General features: G+C 42.5%; 1 protein-coding gene across 2 annotated transcripts in view; it reads left to right on the top strand.

The window, feature by feature from the left end:
* STARD9 (StAR related lipid transfer domain containing 9) overlaps positions 1–25,101 on the top strand; it is a 432,822-nt gene that overhangs the window by 221,690 nt on the left and 186,031 nt on the right. For both annotated transcript variants that reach the window (XR_003856299.1, XM_029598695.1), the window contains exons 13-17: positions 97–194; positions 319–396; positions 10,590–10,664; positions 17,511–17,690; positions 21,655–21,706. Coding sequence is in view for 1 of the 2 variants with exons in the window: in XM_029598695.1 (XP_029454555.1) it covers positions 97–194; positions 319–396; positions 10,590–10,664; positions 17,511–17,690; positions 21,655–21,706 (483 nt within the window). In the remaining variant the exon portion in view is untranslated. The remainder of the gene's footprint in view (positions 1–96; positions 195–318; positions 397–10,589; positions 10,665–17,510; positions 17,691–21,654; positions 21,707–25,101) is intronic.

Here is a 25,101-nt window from a genome sequence, read left to right as displayed (position 1 = left end):
TATTAAACAAGCCATATTCTAGTAAAAGCAATAAAAATGCTGCAGCCTCAAACACTATTTGTAAAATAAGATATTCTATATGTTCTATATTTGCAGCTATTTCTCCTGCAAGTACAAGTTATAATGAGACCGTGAGTGCACTGCGGTATGCATCAAATGCAAAAAACATTATTAATAAACCTCGAGTGAATGAGGTGAGTCAGACGTCTTTGCCAGTAAAGAGTTTGTCCACACATACATGCTTATTTAAAACTTTATGTGAATGGAAAACTTTAATGTGAAGCGAAAATTCAGACTCTGGTTGATTCTGTTTTTCAGGATGCCAATGTAAAACTCATTAGAGAACTGAGAGAAGAAATAGATAGATTGAAAACTATGCTGATAAGCTTTGAACTAGTAAGTTCTTTACATAATACACAGGACCCTATTTTCAAGAGTTACTCCTATTCTGTGTCTATTGCAGTCTTTTAAAAAGTTCTTGTTTTCTTGTTTTGTTCCACTTTTGCACATTATACTAGTTATTGAATATGTGCTGTATTGTTCTCTATAATTACTCATGTTAGGTATGATAAAGTAAGGATGAAATTCTCTGATAGGGGAGTGCACTAGAAAATTTAAAGACTGGTACTGATTGTCAGACTCGTTAAATTCACTACTCTTGCCTGGTTATCACTGTGCCTTTTGCTGAGAGAGGAGAGGAGCGGAATGGTACAACGTAGAATATAAAGTATAAATGCTTTGTTAGAACTTTTGTATCCTATTCAAATCAGTGCAGGTTTTATAGCAGGAATGTCAAGGAAGTAAGAATCTCTACTTCTCTGGAGCTATACTTTGAGAAACAATTATGAATCAGGAAGTATTTGCCGGTTAACATCTTGGTAAGAGAATGGAGATTCAAGTCAAGGTTAAAAATCATAATTTTATTAATGCAAAATATAAATTTGAGTTTTTAAAACTTTTATAAGACCTTTTAAATTGTATAGCAACATCCATCATACTTTCTTCCAATGTCTCTTCAGCGCATTGTATAACCAATTATCTGAGCGGTTTTAAAGCAGTATCTAATTTTGTGTTAAATGGACATTATAAATCAAGAAATTGACTTAATTGATACTGGTAATATTATCAAATCTTATTTATCTAACCCTCAAATAAGATAACAACTCACAAATGTAGAGCAAAAACAGACCAGTGCACAGCATTAAGAACAACTAGAGCTGATAAATAAAAATTGTCATAAAAGAAACAAAAACTAAAAATCATACAATAACTACTTAGCATCACTAGCCCAGCTACTCAATTCAACAAAATTAGTTGACAGCAAAAACTTGTGAGAAAACAATATGATTTAACCTTTTAGTAAAATATCAAGCATAACCCAAGGGGAATAGAGTTCCACAGGATCAGGCCAGGAACCTTAAACATTCTGGAACAGGTCTCAGCTATGTAAACAAGAATAATCTTTTATTGGAACTTTATTTGCAGTCTTTATATTCCCAACCCTGCTATATGGATAACATGTAAATGTGTGGGTATTCTGAAGTATGTTTTAGGAAATATCTTAAGTAGTTTTCCATTCTCTAAAGACATGCTGGTTCACCACGTCATACAAATGGGTCACATGACTATGCATGGCACCAAGTAGATAGAAATTCCAAAGCTTAGTTTAAAAGATTGAAAATTCTTTTCTGTTCATGCATGTGACTTCTGCACTGTGGTAACTCCATTGCTTCTCTGTTTCCTTTTTTCCACTAGCCCATGTGGATGTATTTCAGCAGGCTCCATGGTTTCCACCTCAGTGTTTATGCTTTTCTCACAGGACAAGCAGGATGGTAGTCCTCACATATGGGTGACATCACAGGATGGAGCCCAGTCACGGAAAACTTCTGTCAAAATTTCCAGAACTTTGACTGGCCCCTACTGGGCATGCCTAGCATGGCACCAACCCTGCAGCCAGCAGGGGTCCCCCTTCAGTCTTTTTTTTTTCCGTGCAGCAGAAGCCTCGCGGTTTAGGAGCTCTGAAGAGATTCCTGACAGGAATTTTCCTCATGGAATTATTTAAAGATAAATTGCCCCACAGGGGTCCCTCCTCTAACTTTTCTTTGACCGTGGACTCCGGTAAGTTTTTATCTGTTTTCCATCGATTACCATCGAGTTTGGCCCTTGCGGCCTACTGGCTGTCGACTGTACCGCGGCTCGATTTTTTTCAATGGCCATGGCGTCGGGGTTCCGTCGGTGCCCAGACTGTACTCGCACCATGTCTGTCACAGACCCCCATGGAGTCTGTGTAATATGTTTAGGCTGTGAGCATGATGTCCTGACTTGCACCAAATGTGCCCTTATGACACCAAAAGGTCGCAAAGCCAGAATGGAGAAGATGGAACTCCTCTTCCGTGCTCAGACCCCGACTCCGTGCATTGCATCGACGTCGTCATAACCGGCACCGTCGACTTCGCGTCAGCATCGACCACCGACCGGTGACCGACCACCATCGATGTCTTCACGGCCATCGACACCCTCTACTCCCCCCTCAAGATCTAGGGGATTGCAGAGAGAAACATTGTTATCGACATTGCAAGACTCGGACCGTCGAGGGAGCGAAGTCATCAACCTCGCCACCGTCCGAGCCACCGTCAAAGAAGCCCCATCCAGGAAAGGCACCGATCATTCCTGTGACTGGGTCATCGAGGCCACCCTCACCCGATCGGGGTTTGGGAGTTGCGATTCCGCCTGTAAAGGTGGTCCCTCCGACTATGCCTCTGCCTCCCTCTTCTTTTCCAGAGCCGGGGCTGCTTGCTCCAGGTCTCCGAGAAGAACTGGACCGGCTGGTTTAGGAGGTATTCAATTTATATAACTCCAGAAACAAGTGGGTAATCCAGATCCACTTGAGTGGAAAGGGGCCCACCCACTGCTTAATTAACCCAGGATCAATGGGGAATGCCTCCAAATTGTGATAATTAATTCTTAACCCAGAGAAGCCCCCAAAGGAAGTGAAGCAGTCAATAATATTTAACAAACATTCACTAGGATTACCTAAAAATAGCAGCATGTTGTCAGCAAAAAGACTAACTTCACTTACTTATGCCCAATTAGGTACACCATGAAAAATATCCATCTCCTTTAAGCTTAAGCACTAAGGGTTCTAGGGCCAAGACATACAATAAGGGGGAAATAAGGCACCCCTGCTGGGTGCCACAATGTAATTGCAAAGGAGAGGAGAGCGCTCTGTTAAGCAGAATCCAGGCTAATGGCTGTAAGTACAAAATCCGAACCTGGCTGATAAATTGATCACCAAAGTTAAATTATTTGAGAACCCATCAAATAAAAACCCATTCAACCTGACTGAAAGTGTTTTCTGCACTTAAGCTAATCAAAACCCCATCTTATTTCTTGGACCTGCCTGACTGAATGGCCAACAAAGTTTTAGGATGTTCGTGGAAGAGAATCTACCAGAGATAAACCCAGTTTGGTCCGGAGAGACCAAGGAACTGATAATCTTACCAACTCTAGCAGCTAAGACCAAGCATAGACCTTAATATCTTAATTAAGCAATGATATATGTCTGTAAGATTCAGGGAGTGTCTGGTCCTTACCAGGCTTAGGAAGCACCACAATTGTAGCCTTATTGTGGCACACCTCAAAATACCCCCGGGCAGTTGTAAACATGTGCTGAAGGGGTTCAAGAATGTCATCCCCCAAAATCTTGTAGAATTCTCTGCCAAACCCATCCAGGCCCAGTGCCTTTCCTAGCCTTAAGGACCGGACAATCCCTCTTATCTCACCTTCTGATTTGGGAGATCAAGCTCCAACTGCTTCGCAGGGGAGAGTGCTAGAAAAACCACTCCTTGAAAATACTGTTCCAGATTTGCAAATGAGGTATTTTCACTCATATAAAGATGCTTATAATAAGCTCTGAATGCCTCCAGTATTGTAGGCGTAGTTGTGCAACTCTGCCCCTGATAAGTTACATGATTTGAAAAGGGTTTAGTCTTGGTGTTACACATTAACGGATGAATTTTTAATTGGCCACGAGCGTAAAAAACGGGGGTTATGTGTGTGGTTGGTCCTTGTGCGCATCGCGCGCATTTTCAAAGGGGCCCAGCCACACGTGTAACTTCCATTACACAGAAGTGCTGGGCTGAAGGAAAGGGGAGGGGGTGGGGTTGGAGGTGGCTTGTACAGCAGCCATTTGCTGCTGTGCTGGGGAAGCATGCGTGCTGGCAGTAGCCAGCACCCGCAAGTTGCTTCTGCTCCAACTGAGCAGTAAGCAACTTAAAAAAAGCAAAAGATAGGAAAAAGATGGACAAAAGGTTAGGGAAGTTCCCTCCCAGTCCGCTTCTTAATTGGAGTGGACTGGGAGGGAACTGGGGAAGGCCGGGACCCGTTGCCATGTGAAAATTGCATAAGTCCCCTTCCCTTGCGTGCACCGCCTGCTCATGCGCACACAGATTATAAAATCCGGGAAGCATGTGTACGCAGCCTCTGGATTTTATAATATGCGTGTGAGTTCATACAAAGAAATTTTGAACTGTTCATCCCCTACTGAAATACCAGCAACCCTCTCCGAGCATCAGATAGCTTCCACCAGTGGTTGCACACTCACTGCAAATAGCAGTAGAGAAAGTGGACACCCCTGACGTGTGCCTCGAAGAATGGAAAAGGTCTCAGTGTATCCTCCATTAATCTTTAGTCCAGTCCGCAATATAACTCTTGTACCCACTACAAAAAGAAACCCCCATGCCTATTTTTTCCTTTACCGAGAACAGAAAAGTCCAATATACATGGTCAAAGGCTTTTTCAGCATCTATGGTGAGTAATATGATGGAACTCCCTTAGTTTTAGCTACATGTATAAAATCTAAAATTGTCCTTATATTATCAGCCGTTTTTCTTCCCGGCATGAAACCTTCCTGGTCTGCTTGGATAAGCTTCTCAACCACCCCCCACAATCACATTGTCAATATTTTTGCTAAGATTTTTAAGTCTATGTTTATTAGCAATATAAGCCTGTATGACCTGCAAATAGTAGGGTCTTTAGCCGGCTTTGGTAAAATAGTGATTCCAGCCATTCTCATTAGGAAGTAGTCGACCCCCATCCCACAGGCAATTAAACATCCTGGTCAGTGGACCTGTAAGTAGACCTTTAAATTTTTTGTAAAACAGTAGAGTAAAACCGTCAATCCCAGGGGATTTATGCGAATTTAAATCTTTTATTGCCCACTCAACTTCCAGTTCAGAAATAGGCTTTCCTAATTGTTGCTTCTCCCTTGTAGATAAAGCGGGTAATTCAATCCTTTCTAAATATGAGGATATATCCCCCTCAGTCACCACCATTTCTTTAGAATATAAATCTGCATAAAATTGAAGGAATCGTGCCCTGATCTCCTTTGCTTCCAATAGCATATGCCCTTCCTTATCCTTAATACGATATATTTGGTCTTGCAGTTTTTTATTTTTTAACCTGTTAGCTACCATCTTGCTATTTTTATCCCCAAACTCATAATGTTGTTGCTTAAGCAAATCCAGACTAAAGACAATATAATCTGCATCCAGTGGCAGGATCTCCTGCCTTTTCTAGTTAAGTTTCCGCACAGGAATTGAACCAGGATGTTTATGTTGTTGTTCTAATCTACTCAATTCCTGTATTAGAGTAAGACGTTTTTTCCCTTTCTCCTTTTTATGAAAGGAACCCATCCCTATCAAACTCCTCTGTATCACCACTTTCAGGCCTTCTCAGATCGAAATAGAGAATATGTGTGCAGATTTATTAAAAAAAAATACTCTTCTAAATCCTTTCTAATCCACGTATTATACCCCGCATCCTTAATAAAACAGTCATTCAGCTTCCAAAATCTCCTGCTAGAGTCCCTTTCTAAAGGGGAAACCTCCCACCAAAAGGGCGCATGATCCGACCATGTAATAAATTCAATTTCAGACCTACATGTGCAAAGCACTAAGGGGTAGATTTTTAAAAACAGCGCGTTCGCGTACTTTTGTTCGCGCACCAGGCGCAAACAAAAGTACGCTGGATTTTATAAGATACGCGCGTATCTTCTAAAATCCTGGATCGGCGCGCGCAAGGCTGCCGATTTTGGGCAGCCGGCGCGCGCCGAGCCGCGCAGCCTGTCTCCGTTCCCTCCGAGGCCGCTCCGAAATCGGAGCGGCCTCGGAGGGAACTTTCTTTCGCCTTTCCCTCCCTTCCCCTACCTAACCCACCCCCCGGCCCTATCTAAACCCCCCCCCTACCTTTATCCACGGATTTACGCCTCCCGGAGGGAGATGTAAATCCACGCGCGCCAGCGGGCTGCTGGCGTGCCGAGACCTGACCCGGGGGCGGTTCCGGAGGGCGCGGCCACGCCCCCGGAACGCCCCGGGCCGGTGCCACGCCCCAGCCCCGCCCCCGAAACGCCGCTTCATCCGGTCCCACCCCCGACACGCCCCCTTCGAAAAACCCCGGGACCTACGCGCGTCCCGGGGCTCTGCGCGCGCCGGCGGCCTATGGAAAATAGGCGTGCCGGCGCTCAAGGCCCTGCTCGCGGAAATCCGGGCGGATTTACGCGAGCAGGGCTTTTAAAATCCGCCCCTAAGTCCTTAACTATTAGAAAATAATCTATCCTGGAATATGAATTATGTGGATGAGAATAAAAAGTGTAATTTCTACCTCAAGGGAACATAAGGTGCCAAATATCAATCAGTTGCCAATGGTCCATTAATTTTTTGAGCGATATCCTATCCTTCTTGCCCCCTCCAACCTTAACAGAGAAAGTATCCATCAATGGCAATCTAGAGATATTAAAATCTCCTGCTATTACAATGCATCCCCCAGCATAGTCCTCTAGCTTTACACAGATCTCATCGAACAATACTTTTTGAGCTGTATTTGGGCAGTAAACATTGACTAAGATGATTCTACTATTGTTTATATCAATTTGGAGTATTATATAGCGACCATTTGGATCATTGTAAAACACCAACACTTGAACCACTGCTTAACTGAAAAATAAAATCTCTACTCCACTATTCTGACTGCCCGGTGGGGTAGAAGCAAAATCTTGTTGGGGGAAACGGCGAGAGGCCAGTAATCTTTCACTCCTATGACACAAATGTGTCTCCTGAATGAGCGCCACTATCACCTGTAGCTGATTCAGTTCTTGAAACAGCATTTGGTGCTTAAAAGGGGAATTTAGCCCTTTCGTGCTAATTGAAACAAATTTTATATTAGCTATATATCAACCACATCCCCCCCCCTTCCAATTGCCTTGCTAAGCCTCCCTTTACCAATCAACCAACAGAAAAATAAAACCTCCCTTGTCCCTTACGCCCACCCCTACCACTTGCGGCTTTATCTGGCTCCCCTAAACTTACTGAAAACTGAACTATCTCAGCCCAAAGTTGCCCCTCCCAACATCTCCCCCAACCTTGAAATACCCATCCAACCCATATAACTAAACTCCTGTTCAGAACCCCGTCTATGAAACCTGTAGACCTCTACTGAAGGGAGGAGTGAGCCACCCATCCCCCTCCTCTTCCCTTGTAATACTCTAATCAGTCCCTACTTCCTGCCATCCTCCCCTCTTAAACACTTAACTAGCCGTATACCTAATAATACTATAAAAGACCTGCTTTCTAATAACTATGATAAATATCATTTAGAGTCCAAGTAATAGATCTAACAGAACTCTGTCAGGCCAATAACCAATCTGCTTGTCAGTCTGGAACTGGAGTCCTTATACCGCTCAACCCCTCCTAACCCCTGCCAGGATCAAGTGGAAAGGAGTCTCTGGGTTTGGGAAGACAGAGCGCCTAGATGAGTTGTTGAACCTCCTGAATTTCGGGTAAGGAGCCGACCCCCTTTTCTAGTACGCTGCCATTTTGGTAGATCCTGGACACTCAACTGGTCTGTTTGCATCGCTGAGGTAGGAGTAGAGATGCCTGCCCCAGTCAAAGTTGTAAAAATTTCATCCAGGGCCTTAATTTTAGATGTAAACCCTTGGATTGTAAAAGCAAGCCCCCAGGGTTAGGTTCATCTGTACCATTTGCTTTCCTTCCTAAGAAGAGCCGTCAACGGCTGAAGTTCTCGCTTTAGTGTGCCGGGGACACATTGTTGTAAAATAACAGCTTGTGACCTTCTTAGGAGAACGAGCTCAACTTCCTGGCACAATGCATGATATCTTCTTTCATCAGGAAACTATGCAAGCAGGCAATAATGTCTCTAGGAGAGTTCCGTAGGGCATTCCCCAGAAGCTGGTGAGCCCTTTCTATTACCACCTCTGGCTGTTTATTCTCCATTCCAGGTTCCACAACTGTAGAAAGCTCCATGGAGAAAATCTGTGGCATCACTTGCGTAGCATTAGCATATTCTGGTGTTTCTGGGAGCCCCCAAATTCATATATTAGATCTTCATGACCTGTTCTCTAAGTTCTCCACTTTTAATGCCATTTCCTCATGTCGTTTCTTAAGTTCAGCCACTTCTGTAGTGATAGAGGATAATTTAGTCCCTTGATCTTCAACTAGGGCCTCTGCATCTTCAACTCGCTTGCCCAAATCTAGGAAATCTGATCAGAGGTCAGCTATAGTCGCACAAAATTCTTCCTTTAAGGAGCGGATATCTTGCTTAATATCAAGAAACCAGTTATCAAAGTCCTTTTTTGTTAGAGTATCTGCAATCCTGCTCTTGCAGGGAAACACGGTGTCTTCCATCTTGACTTATCGCATATCTTCCACTGCTGTGGGTAGGCCGCTCAAGGCCTCATATCTCGATCTATTCACATCAAACAAGAATCTTTTTAGATCCAGCTGCGATAGTTTCAAGGCTGCTATTGTATATTTCACCCTTTAAAATCTGGAGGTAGGTAGGGATAAATGCTGAAAAACCCAGGAAGAGGAGCGGAGAGAAGAGCTCAGACGTCCATTAGAGACTGATGATGTCACTTCCTCCTACTTCTTCCCTCTTATGACTTGAATCCACCTTCACCCTCATAGCTCACGCTCTCCTTCCTTAGTGCCAATTTTGCCCCCTAAGATTTCTCTCTGCCTCCCCACCCAGTCTCGACCCTTCCATCAATTTTCTGCCTCTTCACCCAACTCGACCCTCTTCCCAGCTTAATCTCTCTCGCTCCCTACCTCCCAGCAAGATCCCCAGCTCTCTTCTTCTCTCTGCTACCCCAGCTTTCCCCATTCTTCTCTACCCCTCCTTTCCCTAGTTCCAAACATTTCCTACCCCAGCAAGACCCCTAGCTCTCTCCTCTCCCAACTAGACATCCAGCTTGAACTCCAGCTTTCTCATCCAACCCTCCCTCCCCTTCCCCCCCAGCAAGTTCTCCAGCTTTTTCCTCTGCCACAGTTTCTTTCTCTCTCAGGCTTCACTCCCTCTGCTTCCTCCTTTGTTTTCTGTGTCTGCCACTGATGTTTCCTTTATTTTTCAGTCATGCAGGCTACCATTGCTGCAGATGCCTCCTTCCTTTTCTGATCCACGCAGTGGCTGCTACTGGGGCAGCTACACTGCCACTGCAGTGTCTTCAGGGCCTTACAAGCTGACATTACCACTGATGTCTCGTTTGTGCAATGCTGTTGACTCCTGGTCTCCACACAAAATTGTGTGAGAGAAATACAGAATTCTGTATAAATTGTGTTGTGCAAAATTCCCCCAGGAGTATTTTGTTATACTTAGACTGGATTGACCTTGGTGGGCCTTGAAATTCTCCTCTATATTAGGGCCATGGCAATGTTGGTTTTTTGATTGGTCTACTTCTCTTGGTGAGCTTTACAAGATTTGCGACCTGGAGTTCATTCCAAACCCTCACTTCATAATTTTGGTGGACATGGACTCCTGTTGGGCTGCTAAATTTGGACTGTCTCCCTTTCATGGGCTTTTTGAGGGAAGAGCCCAGCTCCCTCCTCCTTAGAGCCTATTCTATTGACTTTAGGATGCCTTTGCTGTTTAAAATAAAGAATAGGGGATCTCCTTCCCATAAAATATGTTTGTGCCTTTTGTGAGTATCATCATGTTTTCCCCTTCTTTTTATTAAGACTCATAACTAATGAGTCTTACTCATGACTAGTAAATCTGTCTTTCTTCAGAGAAAGCAAAGTTGCTTACTTCTAACAGGTGTTCTCTGAAGAAAGCAGTTCAGTCACACACAGCCTCCCTCCTTTCCTTAGGAGTTTTCTCTCCCTTCTATAAGAAGAGCTAGACATGAACTGGGAAGTGCTATGTGACTACAGTCTTGCATAAAGTATTGTACATGCACAGTAAAACTTTGTCTTTATCAGGATGCTCAGGAAAGTGTTTTGTATTGTGCCATGTACGGTCACATGACCCATTTGTGTGACTGGTGAGAATATACCATCCTTATCTGCCATCTACGTTTACTAAAATAACCCTCAATAACTTTTGTAGCAAGAATCTAGTGCCTATTTATAGAAGTCTCTTGTATTTTGAGTGAGGATTCAACAAGCCCAGGTTTCCTTGTCACTTTTCCTTCACATTACTTGAAATCATAGCATTTGATTGACCTCGCTTGTCTGAGTTTTGAAACAGAAAAGAGAAGAAGCAGTGCCCAGAGTTATCTGTATTTTTTGAATACACAGAGAAACTGCAGCCCTTCTTTCAGTGATGACCGAGATGGAAACTTGACAGAATTAGTACTTCAGAATGAACTGAAGGTTGGTGAATCTAAATATGTTTGTAAAGCTTTCTTGTAAATTATCTCTTAGTTTCTTGTTATGCTTTTTATTTTTTGCTGAATCATATTAAAGTGTATGAAAAAGTAAATTTGTATGTATCTAATTTTCTGCTTATTTTGTTCGTGCAATATGACCTCATAGTCATTGGTATGAGTATAATGATGGTGAGAAACTGACAGAACTGAGAGACTGTAACATTGTTCATCTGACAAGAAGCTTCTCATAATTCTTTTAGATGTTAAGATGATAGAGGTATTACTGAGTAGTTAAGAGTTGGGTGGCTTTCCCATAGTCTCCCCTCTCTCTGCTCCTAGATTTTGATCAATAAGCTGAATAATCACAATTTCTTCTTTCCAAAAGCAATCTTGTAAAAATACATAATTGAACACTTCTCTGGCTATCACCACTACTGCCCCACCCCACCACACCCCTCTGGCTCTTTTTTGTACTTTCTCATCCTGGATCTCTTACATTCCTTCTACCCCTATCTCCTTGCTCTCTTGCATGCCTTCTACCTAAAGCTCTCATGTACCTCTCTATCCCCCCTCCCCAGCTCTTGAAACCCTCAAAGCCTGCAATTAGCATAGAGGATCCCTAATTACGAAGAAGTGAAGTGAAAGCCAGAAATAAAATTGAGCAGACCTGCTGGGCTTTATGGTCTTATCTGATGTTATAGTCTGTGTTATTTTTCTATTACCCCTAGCTCTCTTGCACCACTTCCCTGAGTTTTCTTGCTCTTTTCTACTCTCCCAGACTCTTTCATATCCTATCCACTCTGTTCCATGAGTCTCATACAACTCCTCTGTTCTCCTCCATCCCTGACCCTGGTCCTCTCACAGGACACATAGCAGGTGAATGTTGCAGAGGAAGAGGTGTGAGACAACCCAGGTTTGCATTGCTGACTTCTTTACATTCACCCCTTTCTCATCCAAGCCCACAACAGTCATTCCCTCCTTGCCTACTCTCCATGCATTCACTTCCTCCTCTCCTTCCATTCCCCTCAATATTCACTCTTTTCTCATCTGTCTAACACTGAATCTTCCTTTCTTCCCTCTAACATTCATTCCCTCTAGCATTTACCTCCCTTGACAGGTTCCTCCGCTGGCGAGGGCAGTTCTGTGGGACCTGCTCCAGTTCCTTCTGGGCTTGGTCTGGACCCAACTGCTTTTTATTTTTGGGTGGAATATTTTCAAGGCTTATAAGCTTTTCTTCAGGCGCAGTCCTCTACTTCCCCCATTTCTGTCCAAGGTGCCTCAGCAGGTGGCTCCTCCCTCTTCCAGTCCTATGCTTAAGCGCAGGGGCTCGCCTTGGTTCCCTGCGGGTGTTCCTAACAGGAGTCCGGATAGCACCGATGATGAGATTGATCCTGATTCCCTGGAAGATGGGGAAATTCCTCTAGGGCTTGAACTGTATCGAACCATGTTGCTATTCTTTCATAGAGATGAACCTCTGGCCCTGATTTCCCAGATCTTGAAACAGCTGGGTGTCCCTGGTTTGAATGCTATGTCAGAGCTGAAGAAGAATCCCATTTTGGTTTCCTTACGTAAAGCTTCTTGTTTTTTCCCTGTGATGGATGCCATTCAGGAATTGATTGATCTGGAATGGGACAACCCAGAAGCAAATTTTAAAGGGGGTCAGACATTGGAAGGTCTGTACCTGCTGGATCCAGCTGCATTTTCCCAAAGTGGATGCTCTAATATGTGCCATTTCTAAAGGACAACTATCCCTGTAAAGGAAGAATCGGCCTTGAAGGATGTACATGATAGATGGATTGAGGCTATTCTTTAAGCAAGCCTTTGAGGCGGTGGCAATGAATTTACAGATTGCCTCCTGTAGCGCCCTTGTGGCGAGATCTTATCTGCTTCTCTCTCAGGAGGTTGATGAGTCTGGAGGGAATTCCACAGTGATTATGGAACCTGCTGCTGCCTTTTTAGCAGACGCAGGCTGTGATTTTGGCTGGACCTCAGCCAGAGGAGTGGCTTCAGTGATAGCGGCCAGGTGCAAATTCTGGTTGCAAAATTGGACAGCTGACGCAGCCTCCAAAGCCAATGTTTCCAAGATGCCCTTTAAAGGCTCACTCTTGTTTGGGAGCGAGTTGGAGAAACTAGCCAGTAAGTGGGGTGAGTCTCCGGTTCTTCGGTTGCCGGAGGATAAGAAGCAGATAAAGCACCCCTTTGGTATGAGAGGTCATCTCCGAGGTTCCAGGCTTTTTCGTCCCTACAGAGTGGACTCAGTCTTTTGCTAGTCTCAGTCCTTTCCTCCCTGACAGCCCGAGAGAGGAGCGGGCTTGGGTGGCAGATCCTCCCATGCTGCCCAATGAAGGTTTGCCAACCCACCTTCTGGAATAGGAAATAGGGGGATGTCTTTCTATCTTTTCTCGGAGGTGGGGGAGGTGGGTCGAGATCACATCAGACCATTGGGTCTTGGAGATGATACGAGAAGGGTATGTGCTGGAATTTTGCAGTATTCCTCAGGTCCTGTTCATGGTGTTCCCTTGCCACTCCCCGCAGAAGAAGCAGGCAGTAGAGTTCACGCTTCAAAGACTTCTCAGCCTGAGGGCTGTGGTTCCAGTGCCTACGTCTCAAGAAAATATGGGGCGATATTCCATTAATTTTGTTGTGCCCAAGAAGGAGGGCTCCTTTTGTCTCATCCTGGATCTCAAGACAGTCAACCGTCACTTGAAGGTGACTCATTTTCGCATGGAAACCTTATGCTCTGTGATAATGGTGGTGCAGTCGGGGAATTTTGGTCTACCTTTTGGTCTAGCCATCGCTCCCAGAACATTTTGCAAGGTTATGGTGGTAGTAGCAGCAGCCTTGCGAAAAGAAGGAATCCTGGTGCACCTGTATTTGGATGACTGGCTAATTTGAGCCAAGTCTCATGAAGGGAGCCACCTGGTGACACACAGGGTGATCTCCTTATTGCAGGAGCTCAGTTGGGTGGTGAACCTGTCCAAGAGCAATCTTCAGCCATTGGAGTATCCAGGGGTCCGGTTCGACAGAGGACAGGACAGAGTTTTTCTACCAGAAGTTTGGATCCAGAAATTGATGTCTCAAGTGCGTCATTTGATGAACGCCATATGCCCAACAGTGTGGTCCTAGCTGCAGGTGCTTAGCTTGATGGCAGCTACCCTGGAAGTGGTACCATGGGCAAGGGTGCATATGCGTCCTCTTCAGCGCTCTCTGCTATCTCATTGGAACCCACAGTCTCAGGACTATACAGTTCTGCTCCACTTACCGATGGAAATCTGCTCCCACCTCCAGTGGTAGTTGCAGGAGGATCATCTGAGAGAGGGAGTTCCCTTGTCCTCTCCGACCTGGTTGGTACTCATGACAGATGCAAGTCTCCATGATTGGGCTCACTGTCTGGAATTAATGGCCCAGGGCGTTGGAATGCTGAAGAGTCCCACTGGAACATCAGACACCTGGAGACCTGGGCAGTACGACTAGCATGCTTGCAGTTCAGCCACACACTGCGGGATCAAGCAGTTTGTGTGATGTTGGACAACGTGACCACGGTGGCCTATATCAATCGCCAGGGAGGAACCAAGAGCCAGCAAGTGTTGCAGGCAATAGACCAGCTGATGGAATGGGCGGAAGATCATCTGCTGGTGTCCCCCAGGGTGAACCTCTCAGCTCTCGGCAACTCTATTTAACATCTAAATGCTTCCTCTATTTAAACTTCTAACTGATCTAGGAATTGCCTTCTACCTATACACCGATAATGCAAAATTAACTCTAGCGACACACATGAAGGCTATACAACATGAACTATCCAAACTTAAACTAACTCTAAATACTAATAAAACTGAAATCATTCTGTTGAGAAGAAATCTTCTTTTAGTGATTTCTCAAACTCTTGACATGAGTAACTTCAACATTACACCCTCAGACCAAGTATGGACTTAGGTATACAGACTGACGAGCACCTAACAATGGAAAAGCACATGAATAAATTAATCAAATCAGGATATGACATACTGCGCTTACTATATAAACTGAAACTATTGCTGACTCATGCAGACATCCGCACAGTCCTGCAGACCCTCATCTTCTCAAACTGACTACTGTAACTCACTTCTACTCGGAGTTCCCAACTGTCTTCTAAAAAAAACTACAAATATTACAAAATGCCGCAGCTAGACTCTTAATTGGTTCAAGGAAATTCGATCACATATCACATTTACTGATAGCTCTTCATTGACTACCTGTACAAGCTCGCACCAACCACAATACTTCACCATCCATTCTAACAACTCTGGTTTGGTAAATGTAGCTCTACAATCATACAGGCCGCAGAGATCATTAAGATCTCAAAACAATGGACTACTAGCTGTGCCATCACTATAGAATACTCACCTAACAAAAATAAGAGAACACCTGTTCTCAATAGCTGGCCCAATGCTATGGAACTCCCTTCCCGAGCATCTAAGACTGACCCCCGAAACAAAGAAATTCAAATGTGGCCTAAAAACATGGTTATTTCAAAATGCCTTTAACCTAACTTAGTCACCTGAACACAGAGAATGCACTCTCAAGGACAAAGCCCTTAAAAACCTATCTTCTGAACTAAATTCCTTATCCCAAGTATGTGTCAGTATTAATATGTATGTTTGACCTCATTAATTCAATGTAATTGTTGATGTATATTATGTATGTCATCATGTAAACTGTTGTGATCTTTATTTGGAATGACGGTATATAAAATGGCTAAATAAATAAAATAAATCTTGATCTCTCACATTGTAGGAAAAGACAAAGTAAGTGCGGACTTTCTCAGCAGGGAGCGTCTTGGCCCAGGAGAGTGGGTGTTGTCAGCCGAGGCATTTCAGCTAATTGTGGATGCTGGGGCCTTCCGTTCCTAGACATGCTGGCGACTTCTCGAAATGCAAAGGTTCCTCGATTTTACAGTTGCAAGAGAGAGTTGTGGTCCCTGGGAATAAACACTCTCATACAGGTCTGGCTGGAAGACAGATTGCTTTATGTCTTTCCTCCATGGCTCTTGCTGGGCAGGATAATTCGCAAGATCGAAGGCCACAGGGGGCTAGTACTCCTGGTGGTGCCAGATTGGCCCAGGGATCCGTGATATGCAGATTTGTGACTACTCCTGGTGGAGGCCCCCCTTCTTCTTCCGCCGCACATGGATTTGTTACAGTAGGGTCCGGTTCTTCACGAGGATCTGACTTGAATTCTGTCTTACGATTTGGCCCTTGAGAGGGCTCGCCTGTTAAACCGTGGTTATTCTCTGCAGTGATTGCCACTTTACACCGTGCGCGCAAGTTCTCCACTTCCTTGGCTTATGTGTGGGTTTGGAGAGTTTTTGAGGCCTGGTGTGAGGAGCAGGGTGTTGTTCCTCATTCAGTTAAGATCCCTCTCATTCTTGATTTTTTGCAGGATGGATTGAATAAAGGCCCTTAATTCCTTGAAGTTGCAGGTTGCAGCTCTTGCCTGAATGGTGTTTCTTTGCTGTCTCATCCTGTTGTGGCCCGTTTTTTGAAGGGAGTGAAGCATCTTAGGCCTCCTTTGAGGTTGCCAGTTCCATTGTGGAGTCTTAATTTGGTGCTGGATTTTCTGCCGGGCCCTATGTTCCAACCACTGCGTAGCCCTTCCTTACGGTTATGGACCTTGAAGACTATGTTCCTGGTGGCTATATGTTCAGCGCGTCAAATTTCTGAGCTACAGGCCCTTGTCTTGCCGGGAACCGTTCCTTTGGGTTACTCCAGGGGCATTACAGTTGCATACTGTTCCATCCTTCTTGCCCAAGGTAGTCTTGGACTTTCATTTGAATCAGTCCATCTCCTTGCCATCCCTGGATAAGATCAGTGATGCGGAGGAGTTTCGCCTCTTGCGCTCTTTGGATGTCAAGCGACTTGTGCGGTATCTGGAGGTCTCTGAGTATTTTCGAAAGACGGGTCGTCTATTTGTTTTCCATGACAGGAGTAAGCAGGGTGCTCCGGCTTCGCGGTCTACCATAACTTGTTGGATTAAGGAGGTAATCATGGCCGCATATGAGGATGCTGGAAAGTCATTGCCTACTCAGGTTAGGGCTCATTCCACTAGGGCTCAGGTAGTGTCATGGGTGGAGGTTGGTCTGTTGTCTCCCATCAATATCTTCTGAGTTGCGACGTGGTCCTCTTTACACACTTTTTCAGGTTTATCGTCTGGATGTGCAGGCCCGAGAGGATGCAGCCTTTGCACGTGCAGTGTTGACCGGACCGCGGACAGCCTGCCACCCTATTGGGGAGTAGCTTTGGTACATCCCACTGGTCCTGAGTCCATCTGTCTACACGCTAGGAAATGGAGAAATTACTTATCTGATAATTTCGTTTTCCTTAGTGTGGACAGATGGACTCAGCGTCCCCCCCCTTGGCTGCCACATGAATGTATCAGTAGTCTTCCTGTGGGGCTCTGTGTCACAGGAGATTACTGGTAAGTGATCATCCAGTCCCTAGCTTGGGGTACCTAGAAACTTCAGTGTTTATGATTGGTTGAGTTCAGTTCTGGTTACCTGTTTTTAATCATGTTTTTTCATCAAGATTTTGCTAGTCTGTCCACAGTTGCTTTTGAAGAGAATACTAGCAGGCTGGGGTCATATACTGTGACGTCAGCTTGCTCCATCTCCATCTGTTGGCAGGGGAGCATAAACCCACTGGTTCTGAGTCCATCTGTCTACATGAAGGAAAATTAAATTATCAGGTAAGTAATTTCTCTATTGCTCCTTATTAGAAGTACACTAAAAATAGGAAAAGAAAGGACTCCCTTCTCTGCCTCATACACTAATATAAAAGAATTCAATTAACTTTTACATTTTCCATTTCTCTGCCAGATTGAGCAGCTGACAAAAGACTGGACAGATAAGTGGGCAGACAGAAAAGCCATCATGGAAGAGTACAATGTGGATATCAACAAAAGAAAAGCCAGTGTGATCATAGATTCCAGTTTACCTCACTTAATAGCCATGGATGATGATATTCTTAGTACTGGAGTTATACTTTATCATCTCAGGGTAAGGTGCTCAAAGGTTGAAATGATATGAGATTGTTTAATAGCTGTCAACGTGGAATACAGTTTGTTGTTTTCTGTTTGATTTACTTTTTATTAAAAAATGTATATCAAATAGTCTTGAACTACTGGTACTGAAGATTACAGTATTAACCAAAATCAAATTAATAATTTTCCTTGGTAGGATTTTTGCTGCTGTGTATTGGTTGATGATACTGTGATCTTATAGAAAAGTAGCAAAAACGTTTTTTGACATTATTAAAATTGCTCAGACTCTCTTTTAATGTTGCTCTGCACATTTTAACCCAAATCAGAAGCTGTGCCATAAATCCAAGCAGAACATGATAGTGCATTATCAATTATTTAGCAGAAGAGAGAAACTCTCATTGATTGAAGCAAGAAATGAATCCTAATCAGAATTACAGTTGAGCATATCATTTATTTAAACATGCAATGAAAGCACATAGCAGGAGTTGAAATAGTGCTAAAGACTGACTAACCTAGATACAAAAATATATTTAGTCCTATTAGAGATTAACTAAAAGGAAGTATATTTTTAAAATTTTCTTCTCATATACAGTTGTGCTCATAAGTTTATAATATCCTTGGCAGAATTTGTAAGGTATAATATCCAATTTTACGTGCTGAAATCTTTTGAAAATTACCCCCAAGCGGTAATTTTCCAACTGCCCACATTGATGCAAAGTCTAAGTACTGTATACCCATGAACTTTGCACTAATTTTCAAAGTGAAAGTATGTCCATAATTTCACTTTGAAAATTATTCTGGGTAACTGCTGATTTGTGTGGGTAGTTTTGAAAATATAAAAGTATGCATGTACATGCAAATCTTTCCTTATCTCCACCCTGGGGAACTCTTCTGCAGGTAAAATTACGAGCTTAGTAACACCGCCCGTGTAACTTTATCTGCACATGGGTGGGGATTAATTTTCTAAAAGCCTTTGAAAATTGACCATAGAATGACTATTTTTTTGCTGTGGAGGAGTAACCTAGTGGTTAGAGAAGCAGGCTGCCAGGGTTCAAATTATACTGCCACTCCTTGTGACCTAGGACAAGTCACTTCACCTTCCGTTGCCTCAAGAACAAATTTAGGGCCTGATTTACTAAAGCTTTCATCCAACTCTATATCTAAGGGAGAAATATTTAGTAAATGAGGCCCTTAGATTATATAAGCCTCTTGGGATAGGGAAATACCCCTGCTCCTCACCCCTCATATACACCTCATTCTATTCTACACTGTATATAATCGCTCCTTCTTAAATATTGTGCTGTATATAATTGCTCCGTCTTTATCATTATTCATAGCTGTTTTTACCTTGTACATAGCCGTTTTTATAACTATATATTAATCGCTTCTTCCACTTGTTATTTATCCTCATGTTGCCCGTTGCGATTGTTCTCTCTCTTTTCCTCGCTTGTTTCTAGTTAATTGTATCCTCTTCCCCTTTCCCTGTTAAATGTAATTTCCATTCTGCTAGTTCGCTCTAAACCGATATGATGTCCTCACTAATATCGGTATGGAAGACTTTTTAAATAAATAAATACATAAATAAACAAACACTTACAGTAACTGAATGTAATCTATTTTCAAGTGTCATGAAAGGTAGAATATAAATAAAAATAAATAAATAAAACGGAAATAGTACAAACTGTATCGTTAGATTTTTTTTTTTTCATTTCAGTTCTCTTCGTTATGCACACTATTCTGCATTATTAATAATCTCCGTTTACTAACTCTATTTGATTCAAACATTTTTCTCTAGCGTTCATCAGTCAATCTAACCTTTCCATTGCTTTTAAGCTTGAAGTAACAGGATACTTTATAAATACTATAAAGTAGACTACATGTCTTTATATTTGTGTATTTTAATATTGAACAAAAGAGACATTTCCTTAGTTAAGGTTTTCCCAGTGTAATAAACTGCCCTGATTTATATGTGAATATTTTGATATCCTGGGTTGCACTGTGCTTTTCTGGTTCCCAGCACATCTGTAATCTTTTGATGTACTTGGGAGCCCTTGCTAGAATTTGATCCAAAGGCACATGTGCTAGTGGTTTGTGTCATCTGTGTTTTACTGACAATATCTGATCTAGCATATAAAATATTTCATTTTTACCAAAATGTTGATATTGATTAATTACTGTAGTTTTTTTTTTAAATATCAACTACATATGCAAAGATTTTCTTTTAATGAAAAAGCCATTACAAAGGTTCTAAAAAGGTTTACAAGCAAAATTTCCTCTTACAAAGTGATAGAATTCATGATTAACATCAATCCTCTATACACGACGATATGTGTATTAGGTTAATTCAGAATATCAATCATGTAAATAAAGTACTACTCTCTGCCATATAAAAACATGAATTTTATTTGATTTCTTCCATTCTCTTTTTATAACTGAAAATGGTAGGACAACAGGAATTTCACAGAAGGTAACTAGATAGTCATTTACAGTACTTTAAAGATTCACATGTCTTTTTTAACAGGTTCTAAATAGTGATGGTATCAAATTTTGAACTAGATGATTGACCATTTTTTAGTTCATTTTTGATAGGTCTGATAGATATAAGGAGGCCTTTATTCAAACTACATCTGCTTAGTAATAGCAGCAGCTACTAAAGGTGCTACTAAGACATTCATTATCATAAAAGAAAATCAGCATGCGTTTTTAACCTGCGATTCATTCACACTAATATCTCTTACTTCTGTTTCTCTTTCCTTGCTTCTAGATCCTGCATTTCTTTTCTTTGTGCTTAACCTTCTTTAGATTCTGATATCTGTTGCCATCCTGTGAGAAGGTAAAATATAGTGCCTCCTTATAGTTTTGCACTTGTTATAATTTTACAAAGACTTCCAGTTTTCTATAGTTTTTGACAACAAAATTGTAAAGCATTTGAAGTAATTAAATATATTAGAAAGCATCAAAAACCAGTTTGTGCACAAGGAATCTTGAAAGTACTCACCAGTGGAGCATTCCCTTTGCGCTTGTGCTGGAGTTCAGCTTAGCTTATTTTTCCATCTCCCACTGATGAATACTGGTTAAAATCGAAAATGGGAAGTCCTACTTGCAAGACTGTGGCTTCTGCCTCTTCCTTTGCTTGGTACAAGGAAAGCCAGGTTTATTAGGACAGTGTTAAAGCAGAATGTGGGCCCACAGTTTTTTGTTTTTTTATTGTTGTTCAAACTTTTTGCTTCTTTATATTAAGTTCTATTTAAACATTCAGAAATGAAGGCCACTACCATTATATATGAACTGAAAACCTGCTTTTTTTTTTTTTTTTAAATGACACATCTTACCTTTTTGTTTATTTTTTCAGAATGTAATTTATATCTGGTTAACTGTTAAACAAACTTGTTTTTCGAATATCTTTTTAGTAGCCAATTTTAAGGTGTAGTAAATGAAGGTAATTTTCAAAAGGATTTATACGTTTTAAATGGGATTTTACATTTATAAATGGACTTTTTAAAATTGCTATTTTATGTGCATAACTCCTTTGAAAATTCACTCCGGAATCTTTTTCTTTTTAAAATTTTGACCCCACAGTATTTAACTTGTTAAGATGATTTTCAAAGTGCTTAAAATAGACTGAAAGCTTATTTTCAAAATAAGCTAATTTTTTAATCATAGTTACATAATAGGAACATCCTTTTGAAACTAAGACTCTTGCTTCTCAAAGCAATACCTTAGATATTTCCTGAAAATAAGTATATTAATTTTGACCAGTTGAAATTTCATGATATACCCAGCTGTAATAGCCAGATTAAGATTTGTATGGCTGTGAATATTAAAGGTTCCAGAGCCAGCAGAGATGCAGGATTCCTTCAGTCTTGAACCATTGGAGATCGGGCTTCAGAGTCAATGCTATATGTTCCTTTGTTTCAGGCATTTGATGTCTGTTTGATTTTTGTCCTGCTTTGAATATGGCTGATTTTTATTTGTTTTAGGAAGGAATAACCAGAATTGGATGCAATGATTCAAATCAAGATCAGGACATTGGTAAGAAAATAAAATATCAAGTTATTCCAAAGAAAACTTACCTGAAAAGAATTTGTGATATTTTTGGCAGTCTGACATTTTCTGAAGGAATTAGTAATACTCTTTCCAAGTAGTCTCTCTGTTTTTCTTGTGAAATGAAATGTAGTCACTTTGGGGCCGATGTAATAAGACTCTCGCTGAAATCCGCACGGATTTTTTTGGTGTGAGCGACAAAAACCGGCGGCAGTGCAGGATGTAATAACAACCATATATGCTAATTAGATACATGCATAAAATCTGCATACACCAAACACACACAGCATAATGCATGCAGTAACGTGCATTCATGGCCCTATGTAGTAAATTGTACAGACATCTGCACAGAAACCCACATACACACATGATAAGAACATAAGAAATTGCCTTGCTGGGTCAGACCAAGGGTCCATCAAGCCCAGCATCCTGTTTCCAACAGAGGCCAAACCAGGCCACAAGAACCTGGCAATTACCTAAACACCAAGAAGATCCCATGCTACTGATGCAATTAATATCAGTGGCTATTCTCTAAGTAAACTTGATTAATAGCAGTTAATGGACTTCTCCTCCAAGAACTTATCCAAACCTTTTTTGAACTCAGCTACATTAACTGCACTAACCACATCCTCTGGCAACTAATTCCAGAGCTTAATTGTGCGCTGAGTGAAAAATAATTTTCTCCGATTAGTCTTAAATGTGCTACTTGCTAACTTCATGGAATGCACCCTAGACCTTCTGTTATCCAAAAGTGTAAATAACCAATTCACATCTACTCGTTCAAGACCTCTCATGATCTTAAAGACTTCTATCATAACCCTCCTCAGCCATCTCTTCTCCAAGTTGAACAGCCCTAACCTCTTCAGCCTTTCCTCATAGGGGAGCTGTTCCATCCTCTTTATCATTTTGGTTGCCCTTCTCTATACCTTCTCCATCGCAACTATATCTTTTTTTGAGATGTGGCAACCAGAATTGTACACAGTATTCAAGGTGCGATCTCACCATGGAGCGATACAGAGGCATTGTGACATTTTCCGTTTTATTAACCATTCCCTTCCTAATAATTCCAAGTACAGATCCCTGAGGCACTCTGTTTACCCTTTTCCACTGAGAAAATTGACCATTTAATCCTACTCTCTGTTTCCTGTCTTTTAACCAGTTTGAAATCCACAAAAGGACATTGCCTCCTATCCCATGACTTTTTCGTTTTCTTAGAAGCCTCTCATGAGGGACTTTGTGAAACGCCTTCTGAAAATCCAAATACACTACATCTACCGGTTCACCTTTATCCACATGTTTATTAACCCCTTCAAATAAATGAAGCAGATTTGTTAGGCAAGACTTCCCTTGGGTAAATCCATATTGACTGTGTTCCATTAAACCATGTCTTTCTATGTGCTCTACAATTTTGATCTTTAGAATAGTTTCCACTATTTTTCCCAGCACTGAAATCAGGCTCACTGGTATATAGTTACCCGGATCACCCCTGGAGCCCTTTTTAAATATTGGGTTTACATTGGCCACCCTCCAGTCATCAGGTACAATGGATGATTTTAATGATAGCTTACAAATTTTAATTAATAGATCAGAAATTTCATTTTTGAGTTCCTTTAGTACCCTAGGATGCATACCATCCGGTCCAGGTGATTTTCTACTCTTTAGTTTGTTAAGCTGGCCTACTACATCTTCCCGGTTCACAGTGATTTGGTTTAGTTTGTCTGACTCATCACCCTTGAAAGCCATCTCTGGAACTGATATCTCCCCAACATCCTCATTAGTAAACACGGAAGCAAAGAATTCATTTAGTCTTTCTTCAATGGCATTATCTTCCCTAAGAGCCCCTTTAACCCCTCGGTCATCTAATTTTCCAACTGACTCCCTCAAAGGTTTCTTGCTCTCGCTGCACCCAGCTCCACAAGCTGGCTCTACTGCTGGATTTTGATTCCTTTCCAGAGAGCAGCAGCCATTCCAGTGAGGGGCTGCCTTTGCCACTTTGCCACAAATTGGCACCCAATTACCACAGACCAGTGGGTATTGTCCATCATAACCCATGGTTACCGTCTACATTTTTCAAAAATACCCCCGGACTTCCCACCCATTCCATTCCGGAGCTAGGATGATCACACAGGAATACTCGAGTCAGAGCTCTCAAACCTTCTGTCGGCCAGAGACGTGGAACTGGTTCCACCGCATCAGCAGGAGAGAGGATTATACTCCAGATATTTCCTAAATTCCAAAACAGACCGGCGGCCTCCGGCCTATTCTGGATCTCTATTCCTTGAACACATGTCTTCACAGGGAATGGTTCAGAATGGTATCCCTAGGCACCATGCTTCCTCTGCTACAACAGGGAGATTGGTTTTGCTCTCTGGACCTTCAAGATGCATACGCCCACATTGCAATCTTCCTTCCTCATCGCAAGTATCTGCGATTCGTGGTGGGTCACAAGCACTATCAATACAGGGTACTGCTATTCAGCCTCACCACGGCACCCCAAGTGTATACGAAGTACCTGGCAGTCATGACTGCACAGTTACGCCACAGGGGCGTATACGTTTTTCCATACCTGGACGACTGGCTCATAAAAAGCCAGTCCAAACAAGGAGCCCTTGACTCTCTCGTTCTCACCATAAGACTTCTAAACTCATTGGGATTTCTAATCAGTTACTCCAAATCCCATTTAACACTGTCTCACCATCTCTCCTTCATAGGAACAGAAGTGGACACGACACTGGCCAAGGCATTCTTACCCAACGACCGCGCGATTACTCTGTCCAACCTGGCCAGCTCTATCCACTGTTGAACCTTGGCCAGCCACCTACTCAAGTTACTTGGCCATATGCCATCCACAGTCCACATCACCCAATGCCACACCTCACCATGAGAGTAACACAATGGACTCTAAAAGCTCAGTGGACACAAGTTACTCAACCGCTTTTATCCCTGGTGCACATCACCAGCCAGCTTCGTCTGTCCCTTGCCTGGTGGACACACAAAGCCAACTTACATGTAGGTCTTCCTTTCCAGCAACCGGCTCCTCAGATTACTTTAACCACGGATGCCTTCAACCTAGGTTGGGGAGCCCATGTCCAAAGCCTTCAAACTCAAGGGACTTGGACAACAGCCGAAGCAACCCATTAAATCAACTTTCTGGAGCTTTGAGCGATGCGGTATGCCCTGTATACATTCCAGGACTGCCTCTCCAACAAAGTTGTCTTGATTCAAACAGACAACCAAGTTGCAATGTGGTTCCTGTACAAACAGGAGGCTATGAGCTCTTACCTGCTATGCCAGGAGGCGGCGCATATTTGAGCCTGGGCCCTGTCGCATTCCATTCTTCTGTGAGCCACTTATCTAGCGGGCACACAGAATGCACTGGCGGA

Source organism: Rhinatrema bivittatum, chromosome 4 (genome assembly GCF_901001135.1).
Source record: "Rhinatrema bivittatum chromosome 4, aRhiBiv1.1, whole genome shotgun sequence".
Taxonomy (NCBI): Eukaryota; Metazoa; Chordata; class Amphibia; order Gymnophiona; family Rhinatrematidae; genus Rhinatrema; species Rhinatrema bivittatum.
The sequence above is the reverse complement of the archived record's forward strand: the minus strand, read 5'-3'. Positions and strand labels throughout refer to the sequence as shown.